The following is a 20,727-nucleotide window of genomic DNA, read 5'->3' as shown; positions in this document are numbered from 1 at the left end:
GTGTGTGTGTGTGTGTGTGTGTGTGTGTGTGTGTGTGTGTGTGTGTGTGTGTGTGTGTGTGTGTGTGTGTGTGTGTGTGTGTGTGTTTACTACAGGTGTATTATCTCTCTTAATAGGCTTATTCTAGCCATATAAGGTATTTCTACATTGTTTGTGAACGAAAAACGTATGTTCAGTCTACTGAATGTTACTTGTGATCATCTTTATTTAGGCTACACGCACAGATGTCGGTGCACTGTTGGAGTGTTTCAGTGGTATGCAAGATTGCGGCACGTGATTGCTTTTGAAGGCAACATGTTCACTCAGTTACCACTTTATTGACATCTTTAGTGTTTTACTGCTCCCAAATCCCAATTGAAACATCACTGCATCAGTGAAAGGCTGTCTTCATTCTCGCAGCTGTTTGTAAAGTTTGGGGCCAACATGGTGGCCCTTCAGTTTGAGATCACAGATGAGAGCGACGAAAAGGGATGTGTGATATCTGATGGTCTACGGTCAAACTATGGGATCTTTGGAATATTTGAGAATCTGGTTGATGGTGTGAAGGTTAAGAAGATTACAAGAATGCAGTAAGATTTCAGTCTGTGTAAATGCAACGAAGCAGGATGCTGTTGATAAGCCATTTTGCTGAAAATACCTTTTTTTTGGATGCTGGTAATCTGGTGTCCCCAGCAGGCTTCTTAACTTCCTTCATCTTTCTTAATGTCCTTAAGCAAGACTTCATTGGTCAACAAGCTTCACCAGAAAAACCGTGGCAGTCCATCCTACCTTTGGGAGTTTAAAGGATTAGTTCACTTCCAGAATACAAATGTCCTGATCATTTACTCTCCCCCATGTCATCCAAGATGTTCATGTCTTTCTGTCTTCAGTCGCAAAGAAATTAAGGTTTTTGAGGAAAACATTACAGGATTTTTTCTCCTCAAAATTAGGAGTGGAAAAGTAATTCCCTGAGCATTCCCAGACATCCATCCTAGACAATCAGTACTCTTAACACATCTACGTTAACGTCACTCAAAACACAAAGTTAATAAACCTGCTTAAAGGATTAGTTCACTTCCAGAATAAACATTTCCTGATAATTTACTCACATCCATGTCATCCAAGATGTTCATGTCCTTCTGTCTTCAGTCGCAAAGAAATTCAGGTTTTTGAGGAAAACATTCCAGGATTTGTCTCCATATAATGGACTTCAATGGGGACCAATGGGCTGAAGGTCCAAATCACAGTTTCAGTGCAGCTTCAAAGAGCTCTACACGATCCCAGCCGAGGAATAAGAGTCTCATCTAGCAAAACCATTGCTCATTTTCTTAAAAAAATTAAAATGTATATACTTTTTAACGAGAAATGCTCATCTTGCACTGGCTCCGCGATGCGCGTCTGCAAATTCACTCATCACGTAACCAGGTTGGAAAGGTCATGCATGGTTAGCTCTTCGTCTGTGTGCTCCGGTTCAGAAAGGAAGGGTAGGACGGAAAACTCCATCTCATTTTCTCCTCCAACTTCAAAACCGCCCGACATCGTTTTATTACCTTCGCCTTCATCACTCGTGACCTTTCCAACGTGATTACATCATGCATGAAGTCCAGCTAGTGCAAGATGAGCATTTGTGGTTAAAAAGTGTATAATTTTTTAAAGAAAATAAGCAATGGTTTTGCTAGATGAGACTCTTATTCCTTGGCTGGGATCGTGTAGAGCTCTTTGAAGCTACACTGAAACTGCGATTTGGACCTTCAGCCCGTTGGTCCCCATTGAAGTCCATTATATGGAGAAAAATCCTGGAATGTTTTCCTCAAAAACCTTTAATTTCTTTGCGACTGAAGACAGAAAGACATGAACATCTTGGATGACATGGATGTGAGTAAATTATCAGGAAATGTTTATTCTGGAAGTGAACTAATCCTTTAAGCAGGTTTATTAACTTTGTGTTTTGAGTGACGTTAACGTAGATGTGTTAAGAGTACTGATTGTCCAGGATGGATGCCTGGGAATGCTCAGGGAATTACTTTTCCACTCCTAATTTTGAGGAAGCCCTCTTGATTGTTTGGGTTCGAGAAGGCTAGATAATAGTTTGTATGTGCTGTGGAAGTGAAACATGGTGCATTGCTGTAAAAGTCTCTGTTAGACTCTAAACTTTGAATACAAGCATTGTTTTAACAATACGTTGAGCTATTGGCTGAATGAAATGTAAGTGTGCTCTCACAGTTAATGCCTTTTGATTAGAGGTTTGTGTGGTTTTAGGCGCCATATTGATCTACTGCATTGAGCTGTGGAGGGTCAGTTTTAATTCTAATTACATAATGGGCAAAAAAAAAGCTTTAAGGGACAGTTCACCCAAAAATTTTAATTCTGTCATTTACACGCCCTCATAATGTTCTGGTGACTTATGGAAATTTGCTAAATAGTGTAAGTGACTGGGCTGATGAGCTCACTACCATAGCTCTAAGATCTTAGTTAATAATTTACATGTTACATTTAATAATAAATAATAATTTACATTTCTGGAACTATCCCTTCTAATCTCAAATATCTTTCTATAGTGCAGTCTTCTTACTGAAGGATGCTAAGAACAAGACGGTCCTGTTCAACGTTAATTTCATTTATTGTATCATACTCTAGTTTCAGGGCAGGGCTGATGTAGTTACTGTTATATAAAGCTATATGTGTTTTGAGATGAGTCAACATCCTGTTCATGCTTAGATGCCACTGACATTAATAAACACCAACATCACGTGATTCGAATGATATAAGACCCTATTTGGCAAGAACATAAAGGCCTTAAGGGTGTCATGTGTTTGTACTGTAATTTATTAGAGTAGAGTATTAAATACAAAACTTTACACTTGTCTTCAGATTTAAGATGACATGCAATTTCTCAGTCAGTTGTGTTTGTGCACGCAGTTGCTGGAGATCTCTTATAGAAAAAGCAGATAAAACCCAGTCTGCTTTTTGTTGATGCCATACTGCGAAAAAAAACCTAGACCATCTGCATTCTTCTCCACGTCGGCCCCTCCTCCTTTCATATCAGATGGGATGCCAGCGAAATTTCCGATGAGGGTTGTGTCAGTTTGCTGAAGCGCACATGTTCAGGTGTATGTAGGGGGTGAGAATGGAGCCGTCCCAATTTGGCTCTTCTCCACTGTCATTCTGAGAACCCATCTGCCTTGAACAATCTGTGTTGTCCTAGACTCCATTATAGATCGTCTATGGATGGCGTCACTGTTCCCTGCAGAGTTATAGTTTTAAATCATCATCTTATTAGCCGCTGGTCCAAATGATGGAAATTCAAATCTAATTTGTCTTGAGAAAGTGTTCACCCAAAGGATCCCTCATCATTTTCCAAATCTAGTAATGTGATACAGATGAAGCCATGGTCGTTAGTAATTTTATGAACCGTTTTGAAGCTTAAAAATGGACAACTGCAACCAGTACATTATTCAAAATATCTCTGTTAAAGAAGAATGTAAATCAGTGATGTTTGGAGCGATTGTTTTTTTTAAGTGTTTGTGGATGGGGTGATTCTTTCACAAAATAACGCATGGAATGTTCCTCAATTTGCACACAGCTCTCAGTGTTCTGTCAGCGTGCATGAATTCGGCCTGTCACTGTGAGGGCGGGTTGAGAAAATATTGTTGTGGGGCCCAAATGCTGCTCCATTTCCTCTTGATCTACTGCCCCCTGAGGGGAAATGTTTCCCCTGCGGCGGGGGCATTTGCTATCAGCCCCTGTATGGGCATTGTTCAAGCCTTCCCAAGTGTTTTTTTTTTCCTCCTCCAGACTGCCTGTTTTCCAAAAATGCTTTCAGCCATTTCCCCTTCACCTCCTAATGCTGGATCTACCCTTTAGTGCCTCAGCTTTGAAATGACACGGGGGTCGGTGCCGTTTTTTTCAGCCAGAATTCCTTTTGTGCTTTATGCGTGTTACGCCAGCAGAACTGCTGCTTCCCTCAGTAGTGTGCATAGTGATAGTCTCCGTGACATCGTTCACCAAATATGTGCCCTGCATTGGGGAAGAAGACAAAGCCAGACAAGGGAGGAGCGCATTGATTTCACAGTTTAAGGGAACTCATTAGTGTGATGAAAGCCTTTTAGTGGATTTGTAGATTTGTTTGGTGCTGAATTATAGGATTTTAATTTGAGAAATGCTTTGAAGTCGGCGTGAAATGCATAGCTGCTTTCTATATGCCTGTCATAGATTCTTTCGTGCATGTTTCACTTTTTAAAAACCGTTTCACCGTATAATCAAAATGTCTTAATCTTTTAGATGAAATGAGACTTCTTTCTGATGAAGTATGTTAAACTTCTCCAATCATTTTTGAAGCTTAAAAATGGACAACTGCAACCAGTACATTATTCAAAATATCTCTGTTAAAGAAGAATGTAAATCAGTGATGTTTGGAGCGATTGTTTTTTTTAAGTGTTTGTGGATGGGGTGATTCTTTCACAAAATAACGCATGGAATGTTCCTCAATTTGCACACAGCTCTCAGTGTTCTGTCAGCGTGCATGAATTCGGCCTGTCACTGTGAGGGCGGGTTGAGAAAATATTGTTGTGGGGCCCAAATGCTGCTCCATTTCCTCTTGATCTACTGCCCCCTGAGGGGAAATGTTTCCCCTGCGGCGGGGGCATTTGCTATCAGCCCCTGTATGGGCATTGTTCAAGCCTTCCCAAGTGTTTTTTTTTTCCTCCTCCAGACTGCCTGTTTTCCAAAAATGCTTTCAGCCATTTCCCCTTCACCTCCTAATGCTGGATCTACCCTTTAGTGCCTCAGCTTTGAAATGACACGGGGGTCGGTGCCGTTTTTTTCAGCCAGAATTCCTTTTGTGCTTTATGCGTGTTACGCCAGCAGAACTGCTGCTTCCCTCAGTAGTGTGCATAGTGATCGTCTCCGTGACATCATTCACCAAATATGTGCCCTGCATTGGGGAAGAAGACAAAGCCAGACAAGGGAGGAGCGCATTGATTTCACAGTTTAAGGGAACTCATTAGTGTGATGAAAGCCTTTTAGTGGATTTGTAGATTAGTTTGGTGCTGAATTATAGGATTTTAATTTGAGAAATGCTTTGAAGTCGGCGTGAAATGCATAGCTGCTTTCTATATGCCTGTCATAGATTCTTTCGTGCATGTTTCACTTTTTAAAAACCGTTTCACCGTATAATCAAAATGTCTTAATCTTTTAGATGAAATGAGACTTCTTTCTGATGAAGTATGTTAAACTTCTCCAATCATTTAGTCTTCTTAAATCCTACCTATTTCTTACAATCAATTGCATCCATCCAATCAACAACCGATGCATTGAACTGATGCATAAGTCCAGCCCCGCAATTGTTTCTTTTCAATAATCTGTTTCACAATACAAGAGAAAAGATCTGATGCTACTTCTGTTACATTGCAACTCTTTGATTACCGTCTGCTGTTACTTTAGATTGTCAAAGCTATTTTGTTAAGTGTGGCCAAAGCAGAAATAAAGCTGCTGTTAATTCAAATTTCTTTTGTCAATGGAAATTGTGAAGTATAAAATAGATGCATGTTGGAGTCAAGTTTGTATGTTGAGGCAAGAGGCATTTGTGTATGTTCAGTTACGGTGATTAACAGATTTTTTAAAAATGTTATTGCTGATATTAAAAATATATACTGCTTGGCCTTTTTTTAGACAAAAAATGCCATTGACAATAAATGAAACCGCATGCTTTAAGTCAAATAGTCAAATAAAACAGTAGTTTTAAAACCTGGAAATGAAGTTTTGTTTGTTTGAGCCACGTGAAAAAAAAAATCTCATATTCTGCACACAAATATCAGCTTAATCAGCCAAATATCTATAATAACACAAAATGCTATAAAATATGACCTAAGCCCTCATTAGTCAACCAATGTGAGTTTTTGGTGACTGATATTGATACAAATATCTAGAAATGTCTAATATCTAGAAAGTGGGGATGGTGGCTAAAATAAAGCCTTTGTATGTGATATCAGCTAAAACTATTTCGTTCTAGTAATTGAACATGTACATGCACGACGACATAAAAATATTTTCTGAATAATAATAATGATATAAGACAAAATGTGCATTATTCATTGACAAGGATATTAGGAATGACAGAGGAGCGGTAACACTTTTTTTTTTTTTTTGTCCAAGCGAGCATGGGCTATCAGTCATTGCTAATCAAAATGGCCCAATCGTTGCTGATTTATTGGCTTGACCAGTACACCATCACTCATTATCCACAATTGCATTGTTATATTAATTCATTCAAACTTCTTGTTGCTTTGCCCTTTATGTGAGCCTTATTTATTTCAGTCCATGTCAACCTCAAGGACTAAATCTCTGATTCCTCCATAGAATGAAGAAAAGCGTAACCTCAGCCTTGGTGGTCATGTCGGCTTTGACAGTCTGCCCGATCAGCTGGTCAGTAAATCGGTGACTCAGGGTTTCTGCTTCAACATCCTCTGTGTGGGTAAGCAACTATTAACAGCCTGTTTAAACTCTACGCTAGCTCAACATCTGATCTTGTAGTAGAAATGCTAATCAGTCATTCTCTTAACGTCAGGTGAGACAGGCATCGGCAAGTCGACATTAATGAACACCCTTTTTAACACCATGTTTGAAAATGAGGAGGCCAGCCATTACCAAAACGGTGTTTACCTGCGGCCCAGAACATACGACTTGCAAGAGAGCAACGTCCACCTAAAACTGACTATCGTCGACACGGTGGGCTTTGGGGACCAGATCAACAAAGAAGAAAGGTACAAAAACTGCTTACTGCTTAGACCAATCGGTCATTTTCTAAAAAAAAAATTAAAAAAAAATAAAGATATTTTTAACCACAAATGCTCGTCTCGCACTAGCTCTGCGATGTGTGTCCGTGACTTCACACATTATGTAATCACGTTGGAAAGGTCACATGACATAGGCGGAAGTAAAACAGATTCATGGGGCCCTAAATTAAAAGGGAGCTCTGTGGAGTTTAATTGTGAACAAACAAATTACCTTTACACTGAAGATTTGTTTTACTTCATTGCAGGCATCATCCAGTAGCATGTGAGTAAACCGCTAGGCCGCAGCTGAATCTAATTGGCTGATTATAAAATAATGATATAATGAAAATTATATGTACATGAATTGCTGACATTAAATGAATATTTATTTTTGCAGTCTGAGTGTGGTTTTCAGCCAGTACTCACAATGTGTAATATTATACGACAGTTACAAAAGCCATATATGTTATCAAAATGCTGAATCATTAAAAAAAAACAGTATATTGTACAATATTATACAAATGCTCAAGATGACCACATAAAAGACACAAAGTACGAGTTGAATTCGGTTCCAGATGTGAATGTGTATTTCATTGCTTTTGTTTATTACATTTTTTATTTAATAAAAATTAAGTTTATAGCTAATGTAAGTGATATGCACAAACATGTCTATATGTTTTTTTTTTTTGGCAAGATTTATTTTTGGCGTTTTATGCCTTTATTTAAATAGGACAGTAGGTGGACAGGAAGGTCCGTGAGCCGTGACCCGAACTTGGGAAGCCCAAATCGTAACAGTGCTACATTAACTAGACCACTCACAAAGTACGAGTTGAATTCGGTTCCAGATGTGAATGTGTATTTCATTGCTTTTTATTTAATAAAAATTACGTTTATAGCTAATGTAAGTGATATGCACAAACATTATTTTTGGCGTTTTATGCCTTTATTTAGATAGGACAGTAGGTGGACAGGAAGGTCCGTGAGCCGTGACCCGAACTTGGGAAGCCCAAATCGTAACAGTGCTACATTAACTAGCCCACGAGGCCATCAGTGCCGACAAATGTGCATATGTTTAATCTAAGTTTTCTGAAGTGACACTATTGCTTTATATGATGAACCGATTTCATTTAGGCTCTCATTCACATATCAACTTTGATGACATAATTTTCTTTTTTGTGGCATATTGTCTTTTAACCAAGAGTGGTTTCAACTACATGCTTTAATGTAGTTTATTTCATTAAGAATAGTGAATATGCCTTAACACAAGATTTAAAATCAGCAATAAAAAAAACATTTGCATTTAAGGCTTGACCACAGTACACAAAATCTGAACAGAGTTTAAATGCTAGACATCATACACTTACCGAGTTTGTAAATAGTCACAGAGGAATAACTAAACGACTGAGGATCACTCACTACCAGACTTTAAAATCGTTACGCTCTCAACAAACTTGTAATGTATCTTGAAAACAGTTTGTTCTAAAATGTCTAACATGTTTGATATCCTCCGACTGGATAGATTCATAGTCTGAAGCTAAAAAATCGTAGTCTGTGACCATCATACACTACGTGATTTTCTATTAAATCTGTCAACTCAAATCTGCAGACTGCCTCTGACTTTCGCCAACTAGCGTCAACTTCTCCAGACTGTAAATCAGGGCAAAAATCTGGGGAAAAGTCATGTAGTGTATTCCAGCCTTTACTCATACTTTGACCACATTTTCCAGAATTTTTTTTATTTTTAATCATCTGAAAAGTGCTGCAACTTATGTTCTAAAGCCTTTGTCATTGTTGTATGTTAAGCGAGACCAAAGACCAATTTTCAGCCAAGGCTGAACAATAAAGTAAAGTAAAGTGACCCAGACAATAAATTAATTGTAACAATTTTTTATATTTTACCCATGTAATATTTTACACACCTTATTTTTTATTTTTTTACTTTAGAGTTATACAGTAAAATTAACTTTTAAAAAAAGATCTGCGTTTCTCATTTTCATTCATATAGATAACATGATGATTTCTGTCATCTGGTGGAAAACGAACACTTTTAAAATGAAACTGGCTGCAGAGAACCACGTAGTAGCTCATTTTCTATTTCCACTCCCCAGTATAGTTCTTTTAACACGTTTTGTGTATTATAAAATGGCCATTATAACAAACAACACTTTATTGTACTGAAGTATGAAGAATAGCAAGTGCAGGAAAAGTCACAAAGTCTCATGCCATTAAGATGAAGGATGAAGAAAAAATAAGCCCAGACTCCAGCAGCTTAGAAGGGTTAATTATTCAACTATTTGAAAATACAAAACGAATTAAATAAGTTCATTATTAATGCTAATAATTATTAGATGTAAATAATGCATTAAAGACCTTTAAACATTTAAAAAACAACAAACAAATCTTTTAACTTTAGAAGATGTGAAATGTATTCAGCCAGCACAGACATTTTTTATTCTTGTCTATGTTGCTGTTGCAAGTCTATTAGTCTGCATTTATACTACGACACTTAATGCACAAGTCTGTTTTAACATAGGTTTGTCAAATGTTTTCTCGTTTGTTGCTGCAGTTATCACTGTCAATCATAGCAATTTCAGGACTATATATTTAGTCTGTTGAGTAAACAAAAAAATGACTAGCCAATGGCAAGTAAATTTATTGTCAAGGTGTGCATAGAGGGTTGCTTGTAGCACTTTGCAATTACTTTTGCTAATATTCACCTCATCACCTCAGCCTCATGTATCCATATAAACACACTATGCATTCAGTTGAAACGGTGGGATTCAGTGAGAAAGGACATTATATTGTTACGGTGCATATTATTGCAAATGAAATCAGTTGTGAGTAGTGTTTTCCTAGTCGACTAGTACTTGATTGATGTTTTTATCATGTAGCCTTTGGTTGTCTTTATTCTAGGCCCATCTTCCCTTTGCTGTGGTGGGCAGTGTGGAGGAGGTGAAGGTGGGGAATAAGACGGTGAGGGCCAGGCAGTATCCGTGGGGAGTCGTTCAAGGTAAGCTGGAGCAGAAATGTCCTTGCGGTTTGGTCTCTTGTGTTGGCTATTTTAGTTGAGCTGTAATAGATGAGCATTACTCTGTCACTGGAGAGTATCATGCTCGAGGGGCTGGAGTACATCAGCCACACTGGGACTTTCATTTGAACCCTGCTTCTCCCTGCGGATGCTGGTTGAGGGGTATTTTTACTATGCTTTTGATGTGAAAACAATCCCATCAATCAAAGCGGCGATAAATGCCACTCTAGACGGGAGCTAATTACTGTGTTTTCTCAGATGTGAGAGAGAGAGAGCTCTGCCACAGATAAGGTCACGTCATTAGTCATGTTTTTCAGTTTAATTAGTCCTCCAGCTTAAGTAGAGACTCGTGCTGCATGAAAGATGCTCAATGTAGAGCAGTTCATGTAGAACAGCAGTTGACTTTGTGACTCTCAGAGTGTTTCTGCATGAATTCAAATGTCAAATAGAAATTAAAACCAATACTTGCAGAACTAATTGCGCCATACTTAGTACAGCGTTCAGTGGTCCTACATACTTATAAGAATGCAGATTATTAATACTTTTTAAGACTGTCAAAACACTGTTTTAAATTAAAATGACTTAATATCTCAAATTTTGAATTTCCAAAATTTAGAGTTCCAAAGTTTTGGGTTCTCTTGTGCTCACCAATGCTGCATTTATTTGATTAAAAATTCAGTAAATATTGTGAAATAATATTGCAATTATTATCATTTTATTGCAATTTCAAATAGCTGTTTTCTGTTTTTGTCACATGATCTTTCAGAAATCATTCTAATGCTTATTTGTTGTATTTTTATTAGTGTTGAAAACAGTTGCTTAATATTTTTTAGGATTCTTTGACAAATAGAAAGTTCAAAAGAAACATAAATGTCTTTACTTGTCACTTTTGATTAATTTAATGTGACCTTCCTGAATACAATTCTTGATATTACTTAATATAATAAAATTCTTACTGACTCTAAACTCTTGAATGGATTTCAATATTGTACTTTTCAGATGTATTGATGAGTTAATTTAATTCATCAGTGTAATTAAAGATGGTGTGTGTGTTTGCTTTTGCGTAATCCTAGTCTTTAAAAAATCAATCAGAACACAATGAAAATAACTTATAAATGTCGCAAAATTTAATGACATTATGCATAATTAATCTCTTATGGGCAGCAATTTTTTGGTAATTAACAGCATAATACTAAAAGCAAAGACAGATAAAGAAGTTCTGGTGTTATTATTCATCTGAATTCGAGTCTTTGGCTTGTAGCTGTAGTTGACCGACAGTTTATCGTGTTTTCCATCTGTATTGACGGTGATCATGTGCATGTGTATTGCAGTGGAGAATGAGAGTCACTGTGATTTCGTAAAGCTGCGGGAGATGTTGATCAGAGTGAACATGGAGGACCTGCGAGAACAGACTCACGCCAGGCACTACGAACTCTACAGGCGCTGTAAACTAGAGGAGATGGGCTTCAAAGACACCGACCCAGACAGCCAGCCTTTCAGGTGCGTTACCTAGTGAGCTGCACATTATTACCAAGCAGGTTTTAGGTGAAATAACTCAAGTGTTCTTCAATTCTGTGTTACTTTGTCTGTGACATTAATGTTAATGAAATACTGTGGCCATTTAAGCATTGTTTTGGGCTGCTGTTCCCTTTTTAAAATCCCGCCCATAGGTGACAAAGCATAATGCAGGTGAAGGCCTGTTCACACAGGAACCATAACTATAATTACTACGACTATATTAGCGCCTTCACCAATGAGCGATAACATTCAGTTGTTTATAAACGTGTGTTGCGGCTAACTTTCCTCTTTGTCGTATGGTGTATATACTTTTTTTTCCTCTACAGTCTACAGGAGACATATGAAGCCAAAAGGAAGGAGTTTCTTGGAGACCTGCAAAGGAAGGAAGAGGGGATGCGGCAGATGTTTGTGAACAAAGTGAAGGAGACCGAGGCCGAGCTGAAGGAGAAGGAGAGAGAGGTTAGTTACTGCCTCATTATGGTTTATTCTTCTTTAAAACATCAACCATCAGACTCCAACCAGTCATCTTAAAGTCCCCATGAAATCAAAATTGAAGTTTTTTGGCTTTTAGTACGAATATGTTTGCTCCAAAACAATGGCAAAATTCACATTTACAAGATATAAGCATTCAAAATGGTCTCTCACTTCCGCCAATATGGATCAATGATTTTGATGACATCACTCTGCACTTCAGCTTCTCATCAGATTTTCTGTCCAATCAAATGCTTTCAAGGATCCGAAGCGTCCCGCCCCTGACACTATAAATATACGCTGAAGCCTCGACTGAAATCGGTCACTCGTTCACAGAATTGGCATTTTCTGTATGGTGAATGGCACATAGTGCACTATATAGTGGATAAGGAACGATCCAGACAGTGTAAATGTGTTTTCCATTGGGGCGAAAGAAGTCTGATAGCACAGAGCGGGTCATATGGACGAGTCGGCACAGGCCATAAAACCTATCGGACCCATTTGAATTCTACACACAATGCCATATTTTAAATCGATATGGATGAGATTAGGAGGAGAAATGATTAGACAGGCTCTGCAGTAGAAACAGCACTGACGAGTAGAAGAGATAACACCGGTGCCATGAACCAACATAAATTACTCGCCTCTCAAGCTACGCATCCTCAGCATGATTATGATCACGGTTTTGCTTTAGTAACAGCTTCATATAGAATCTAATAAGCTGTCATAAGCTGTCAAACGCGGCTTTACTGAGCTCAAGCAACGGTTCTGGCCGAGCTGTGATGTAAACTAAATACTATTGGCTATTTTAAAAAGGGGCGGAGCTGTAGCTATATGTCCCGCCTTGTCTTCCTGTTTCAGCTGAAATGACATCAACATATTGTTTCAATGCACTTCAGTGGACCTTTAAATAAAACCAATGAAAACCTGCTAGACAAGATGCAAGTGGAAATAGTGCATGTTCAAACAAAGTTTCTGGCATAACTTTCAGGAATCCCGCTCACTTGTGTGTCTGTCCTCAGTTACATGAGAAGTTCGAGCAGCTGAAGCGCATGCACCAGGAGGAGAAGAGGAAGGTGGAGGAGAAGAGACGGGAGATGGAGGAGGAGATGAACGCCTTCAACAGGAGGAAGGTGGCCGCCGAGACCCTCTCGCTCTCACAGCCCCTCAAGAAGGACAAAGACAAGAAAAAGTGAGTTTGCTCTTCTTATCCTTTCATCTTTTTTTTCTCCAAGTGCAGAGATTTAGCTGTTCTTACATCAGGTGTGAAATGAAATCCAAATCATGAACTCTTCATATAAGCATATATAAATAGCTAAAATCCAGGACGTGACAATTTTTGGCATATTTGGTGTCCCCAAAGGCATCCCGAAATATTACTTTTGGCCATCAGATATCAGAAGCCACGGATGATATTACTTTCAGTGCATACCCACAATTTGCATACTGCACACAGTATACTTACTTTATACTGTTCCTGTGGCTCAGTGGTAGAGCATTGCGTTAGCAGCGCAAAAGGTCGTGGGTTCAAATCACACATACTGGTAAAAAAATGTATAGCCTGAATGCACTGTAAGTCGCAGCGTCTGCTAAATGCATAAATGTAAATACTGCTGAAATAGTAAGTAAATACTGCTGGGTAAAATATCTTTTCATTTGCCGCAGCACTGCAGATTCTCCAGCACTTTTCCAAGAACCATTGATTTTCAACTTTGTCAAATATATTCGAGTTAAATTCAGACTGGCAGCCAGTTCTGACCTCTATCTAGCACCATCTTGTGGTTGATGATGGTATCTGCGTGTTACATTTCCAGAGCATCCATTTTGTGGTTTGTGCCTGACGTGGATCCACCCATTGAAATCTGCTTTTAATATAGTCTTGTGCAACTTTTACCAGAAAATATGGTATAAGTCCCACCTGGTCATTACATTTAGAATTAGGTGAAATACGGGTAAATATAGCCATGTTTACATTTTAAACACCGTTTTCATTTCTGAACTAAAATACATACAGTATAAAACAAACATAAATTATTGTGGCATTCATTATAAATTACATTTATTTAAAGCTAAACTGAAACTGCCAGCGTGTTGGAAATGCACAATACAAATAAACGTAAGGGTAACACTTTTTATTTTAAGGACCAGTTCTCACTATTAACTAGTTGTTTATTAGCATGCATATTACTAGCATATTGGCTGTTTATTACTACTTATAAAGCACATATTAATGCCTTATTCTTATAACTAACAACTACCTTACTAACTATTAATAACCAGCAAATTAGGAGTTTATTGAGGCAAAAGTCAGAGTTAATAGTGAGAATTGGTTCCTAAACTAAAGTGGGACCAATTTATGTACCTCTTTCATTCTAATTCTGAACGTTTCGAGTGCCTAATGTGGTTTGGATTATGTAGGTTGCTTTGTTTCAGATGATAAAAATGTGACTGATATTCCGGAGAATATTCTAAATGTGTTATTTTCTGTTTGAATGTGATTGAAATTGAAACTCTCAACCAAGTTAATGAAGTTATATTATACGTCCATTTACTCGCTGTATCACAACGTGCTTGTGTGTTTGAGTTTCTTGATACGCTTGCATTCATATTAGTTTATTTGCATTGTTTCCATTCTACATCCTCTTCAGTTTAATTTTATTTTCTGATTCATTTTTTCTTGTTTTGTGTTTGTTTTCTTTCAGTTAATTTATGAGCGCATCGCAGGCCATCCGTGGGCTTTCCTCTATTAACATCAGCTTTTGTTTTTTGGCATGTTCCTCATGACATTGTGCTGAAGGACCAAAGATCCTGATGGGAAGACAGAGAGATGCAGGTGGGCGGGGTCATTTTTAATGCCCTTCCCTCGTCAACCCCATTTAATTTTTGGGACCGGTTTGTTTTTGTTTTGTTCTGTTCTGTTTTAATACACATTTTGTTTTGGTATTAACCATCTGTCCATCTGTCTTACAGTCAGGCCAATTTTGTGACGTACGTATTGAGTAGTACATGTTTCCCTTGCCAAAGTACAGTACAGTAGTATTTAAGATCTGAGCCAAACTCATAAGCACAGTGCACTAATGCACACGTGTATGATTTTATTATTATATAAGCCTGCATGGCTTTCTCTACAGTCTGTTACTATTGGTGCTGTTTTTAAAAGTACATGACGACAGATATGCAAATTATATTTTTTTGTATTTTGGAGCATATAAGGCTGTATGGTATTCAGGTTATATTGTAAAGGCCATCTGAACTAAGGTAACTTCCTACAGATCTTCATTTGCATAAGGGGCAATGTTGTCAACTGATGTTAGAAATAAACGCTCCCCCTGATTTCCTTGTGCTGCTTGATATATACATAAAGTGAAACTTTGTTGAGGTGAAAAGAAATGAAGGCAGAGGTGAAAGCTGAACATTAAATAAACATATTCAGGTCAGGGGTGTCAAACGCATTTCTGGCTGGCTGTTGCAAACATGCTTTTTTTTGTGGTATACCGAACACTTTTCTTGGTTAATAAATGGTGTGATGGGAATGTTATTCTGCACACCGTTTTTCAAGTTTGTGGTCAATATCTTCTGCCCACAAAGACTGCATTTATTTGATCAAAAATACAGTAAAAATTGTGAAATATTATAATTTAAAATAGCTGTTTTCTATGTGAACATATTGTACAATGTATTTTATTTCTGTGATGCGCAGCTGTATTTCCAGCATCATTACTCCAGTCTTCAGTGTCACATGATCTTCAGAAATCAGTCTAATATGCTGATTTCTGATTATTATCAATGTTAAAAACAGTTGTGCTGCTTCAAATTATTTGGGAAACCGTAATGCTTTTTATTTTTTTCAGGATTCTTTGATGAATAGAAAGTTGAAAAGAACGGCATTTATTTGAAATAGAAATGTTTTGAAACCTTATACAATGTCTTTACTGTCACTTTTGATCAATTTAAGGCGTCCGTGCTGAATAGAAGTATCTCTTAAAAAAAAAAAAGTGCTGCGTTACAAATTATTACTTAAAGGTATAGTTTACTCAAATTTATCATGTATTTTCCTTATTCAAAACCTATATTACTTTATTTTTCAAGAGATTGGAACAACTGGGTGAGTAAATAATGGCAGAAATGTATATTTAAACTATATTTTCCTCTATGGTGCTGTAATTGCACATTTACCCTGACACGAGAAAACTAGGAAGAATGTGCGTAGTGTTAATAGTCTGCTTTTATTCCACAGAAAGACACAAGAATCTGCTGTTTTTAGAAAAGGAAATTTCCATTGGTTTCATTTCAGAGAAGCAGGAATTTGGTATCTGTAGCTGCCTTAAAGCGTTGGGACGAGGTGTTTTTGGTTAAAACATTAGGGGGGGAAAATCATATCTGAATAGAAATGTAATTTCCTCTTCACATTAATACTACAAATCAAGACTTTATTCTGAAGATATCAAAAGATATAAATTCCAAAACGCATAACACTATAAAGCATAACTCCATTAAGGAATTAATCAACTGGCCAACAAATTGATTTCTGTTTAAGCACCATAATCATTAAAGCGCACTTGCAGTATGAAGAACGCATATGAAAATACAAAAATATAAAACGCAAAGTACAAAAATAAAAGGAATAAAAAAAAAAAAGATCAAACAAAGGAATCTTAAATATGGTCAAAGTGCTGCATAAAGTTTTCATAAAAGAAATAGAAAGTGCCTTGGCCATCTTTTATCTGCTTCCAACTTTCTCAAAACCACATGTTAGCTTATTAACTAGAAGAGGGTCGTAACGGAGGACAAGGCGAGATTTGCTCGTGCATATCCTGTTTTCTTTGACATGTCCTCATCATAAAGGCACCAGAAACCGTCATAGAAGTCATCCACGTCTGGGTCCCCTTTCTGTTCCCATCTCCATCATCCTCCTGCATGTCATGTCCTCTGAACACCAGCATGCTGGCGGCGTCCAAAATGTAGACGTGTTGGTGGGTAAGGAGCGTTCGAGGCCGGTGAGGTACTCATCCACCGTCTCCTTGCAGCAGATGAACTCTGCTCTCCATCTAGAACAAATCCAAACATCCATGTGAGTGAAATTATGCCCAAACTCAAATGGCACAGCTCTGCGATGAATGGCAAAGTACTTCATGGAGTTGTAGTTGACAAAAATCTGAAATTCTGTCACTGACAGCACCATAAAAGTGGACCATATGATGCTAAAGTCTTCAGAAGCCATGCAACAACTTTGTGTAAGAAACATACACTACGTTTTCAAAGAGAGACCTGATTTCTGCAAATTAAAAAGCCATACGGGTTTTGTAATAACATTATGGTGAGCAGATTGTTCATTTTTGGACAATTATTTTATTTATTCATTTGACAAAAACAGTTAATAGTGATGCAACAAAATTTCAGCAACCCAAAATATTTGACCAAAAAAAAAAAAAAAAAATTCGGTTTTGGCTAAAACCATTGTACAGTGCCTGAAATCACAGACCCAAACAGAGATGTTTTATTACAAGCCGTTTAAACATTTCAATCCTTAAAATGTACAAGTATCTACTTTAATGCAACTAGCACGGTAACACTTTTTTGTTGTTGTTTTTTTAAAGGACCATTTCTCACTATGAACTAGCATGCATATAACTAGCATTTTGGCTGTTTATTAGGAATTATAAAACGCATATTAATGTCTTATTCTGCATGAGCATATGTTAGATCCATTAATCCACCCCATACCTAAACTAACAACTACCTTACTAACTATTATTAATCAGCAAATTAGGAGTTTATTGAGACAAATGTCATAGTTAATAGTGAGAATTGGACCTTAAATAAAATGTGACCAAAAAATTCTTACTGGTAACATTTGAAATAGGTATTAGTATTCAATAAATGTGTACTAATATCTAATGAATAAGTACTAGAATATATAAAAAATGTACTGGTAGCTAAAGAATAAGCACTACTAGATAACAAATAATTATTAGTACCTAATTGAATAGATAATAGATGCTAAAAAAAAAAAAAGTATCAGTAGCCACCAGTCGATTTGGTCAGTCACACTTTTAAATACTTTTTAGCATTTCTATAGTAAACTTACAAATTCACACTCTGTGTACCATTTAAGTGCACTGTCTATTTTTGCTACACTATTTTGCAATAAACAGATTGAATATAATGCATTGGCAACATGTAGACTTTAAGCAAACCAAGGAGTGAATTACCCACTACTTTAAAACTAATTTCTGTTGGACATTATTCAAGTTAAACGCACAAAAGCTGGCGCACAAACACTTCATATTTAGTAAATCTTACTGAAAATGGCAGATTAAGTGGTTTATATTCAGAAATCTGTGTCTAGGTTTTGTTTTGTGTAAATTAAATAACATTTGGATGTAAACGGTCCTCTTCCGGACCTGAATGTAGAAGCCACTGCACCCAGAGTCATCAAGCACCGCAACAACATCATCTTCATTTGACTTTATTCTGGTTAGGTTTAGATTTCTCTGTAGTTGTTGTACGTTGTAAAATAACGCTAAATATCCATGCAAAAGGCAAGCAGTATATACCATAGGCTATTATCCGCCAAAATGCTGGGGAAGCTAGTAAGTTTCATTTTATTTATTAATTTATTTACAAATTAACAATTTAAAATTTATTCAAATGACTACATTGTGTGCATATTTACTTTTGAGTTGAACACATCAACTCAAAAACATAAATCTTTCCAAAATGTTTTTTGAAAATACATGCTAGTATGTTTAATGATTAGATGTTAAAACGGCTTGCCATAGTGCTCCGATGGCATGTTTTGTTTTGACCGTCAGTGTCTTTTTCTTGCACACAACTTGGATACAGGTAAACAACAGTGGACACTAGTGCTGGATTAACAGCATCTATTTGCTATAAAAAGTAGATATAAAAACTGCCTTGTGCGCAAGTGAAATGTCTGTATATTTGCTGTTGATTCTTCCAACATTTTCTTAATTGCTTGATTATTAGGGATGTAATGATGCACCCCGAGCCAGTTGAAAAATCAAGAAACATGTGTGACGACTGAAGTCGGTCGAGATGTTAAACGAATCAGCCCGTCTGCGGTTTTTGTTTCGTTCAGATGTTTTATGTAGCATAGTTTCACAAAACTAAAAGTCAGACCTAAATTTCGAAATTATACAATCTAATTTAATTCAGAAACTGCTCGTGTTGCATGCATGCAGCATCTTTGTTTGGATCGTGAGTTAAATGCAGTGGTTGACTAATTTTAAATGGAAAGAGCACAGACAAAGCCTTAGTTTGTTTTTTATTATTTATTTGATTTGAGCTTTGTTTTAATTTCAGTTTGGTTGTTATTTGACATTTCAATTTCACAAAGAAATTTAAATTTTTTTCGGAGTAATAATTAATTTATAATTTGCCTTTGTTAAAAAAATAAAATAAAAAAAAGGATAAAATCATATAGTGAAATCAGCATCGTGAATCGTATTGCATCATGAGTTGAGTGTATCGTTACATCCCTACCGATTATTAGTTTATTTTTAGGTTTTGGCTAAATCTTTAAAAAAATAAAAATTTGCTTTAATTCTGCTTTCGGTTTTTTAGTAAAAAAAAAATATATATATATATATTTTAGTGATGCATTATATAAATGCTATGCATCACTAGCACTTACCCATAATATTCCAACAAGCATATCAATCTCCCAAAAGCTGTAAGATCAGTGCTGTGTTCTTGACTACATGTGCTTTCCTCAGCAGGTCGGTAAAAACAGAGAACCAATCAGGCGTCAGCCTCTCCAGCTCCAAAGTGATGATGGCCAAAGCCAATATGGAGTCCTTGAACTGCCAGAGCTGGTGGCAGGCCATACAGTGCTGCAGCTGCCTGGTCCACAGCGACGCCTGGAGGCAGGGTCTCTTCTGAGAGATGGACAGCATCAGCTGAGGACGCCTGGACATCAGCAGGCCGTGGAACTGAAGCCAACAGAACCACCGAAAAACCTAATCTCTTACAGAGGCGAGGGTCTGTATTTGTACTCTTGAGAAATGGTGTGTGTGTGTGTAAGACCCTCATGAGTGGGCTATAAAAAAATGTGCCGTGTTCGATAGTCTCCATGTTTTTAAAACATAAGTCTCTCGCTCCGATTCCTAATCCAGATGTTTTGTTTCTCTTCAATGCAAGCCAATCAAAGGCAAGCACAACCCAACAAAATGATTTTTTAAAAACTTTTTGGGAATTGATTCCCTGGATGATTTACCATTCAAGTCAAATACGAGTTTGCAAAATTGGCTACTGGTTAGCATCAACCGAGATTACACTGATCATCATTGATGAATACAATAATGTGCACTTATGAATCCAGGAACGTACATTAAGAAATAAAATAGGGCCAATTCTGATTTCACATCGATGCACATGTTTTCTAGGAACATCCTTTTTGGAAAAAGAAATAAGCCATGTTGCTTGAATAGGAATGACGTGATAGTTTCACGAGTTCAGGGTAGTAATTCATATTGCCTTGTGGAATATTTCTGTAAATGTTTACTGTGGAAGTGTGACTTTCCTTCGTATCTCTGTCTGTATGTGAGCGTTTACTTCTCCAAGGGACTGACTGGGGAGTCACATGGACCTTGTATGGTAATATATTTAAGGTATTCTAAATTGTGCGATATTTATTTGGGAAGTTTATTTTTCTATGCTATTAGATATTTTTTCATTTCACAAGCAATTATATTGAATTATTCTACGTGTTATAGACGTCGAGATATCTATAATATGATCTATATGGGTAGATCTCACAGAAACAACCCAAAATAAATAATGCATATGCATGCATAAAGAAAACAAAGCTTTTTTAGGACGATCGAGGTTCTTTTTACATTGTGGCATTATTATTATTATTATTATTATTCAGCACAAAATTAATTCAGTAAATGTACTTTATAATTTAAGTAATACATTTTTTTTACACGTTAT

At 36.9% G+C, this 20,727-nt stretch overlaps 1 protein-coding gene across 1 annotated transcript in view; it reads left to right on the top strand.

The window, feature by feature from the left end:
• The window catches only part of LOC107562160 (septin-8-like), a 21,897-nt gene extending 1,495 nt beyond the window's left edge, over nt 1–20,402 (top strand). Inside the window, exons 2-8 of the mRNA XM_016246745.1 lie at nt 6,337–6,451; nt 6,545–6,816; nt 9,666–9,762; nt 11,112–11,280; nt 11,625–11,757; nt 12,792–12,961; nt 19,509–20,402. Coding sequence (XP_016102231.1) covers nt 6,337–6,451; nt 6,545–6,816; nt 9,666–9,762; nt 11,112–11,280; nt 11,625–11,757; nt 12,792–12,961; nt 19,509–19,674 — 1,122 coding nt within the window. The 3' untranslated portion in view covers nt 19,675–20,402. The remainder of the gene's footprint in view (nt 1–6,336; nt 6,452–6,544; nt 6,817–9,665; nt 9,763–11,111; nt 11,281–11,624; nt 11,758–12,791; nt 12,962–19,508) is intronic.
• Nucleotides 20,403–20,727: the final 325 nt, after the last annotated feature.

Source organism: Sinocyclocheilus grahami, unplaced genomic scaffold, assembly GCF_001515645.1.
Source record: "Sinocyclocheilus grahami isolate Dianchi unplaced genomic scaffold, SAMN03320097.WGS_v1.1 scaffold810.1, whole genome shotgun sequence".
Taxonomy (NCBI): domain Eukaryota; kingdom Metazoa; phylum Chordata; class Actinopteri; order Cypriniformes; family Cyprinidae; genus Sinocyclocheilus; species Sinocyclocheilus grahami.
The sequence above is the reverse complement of the archived record's forward strand: the minus strand, read 5'-3'. Positions and strand labels throughout refer to the sequence as shown.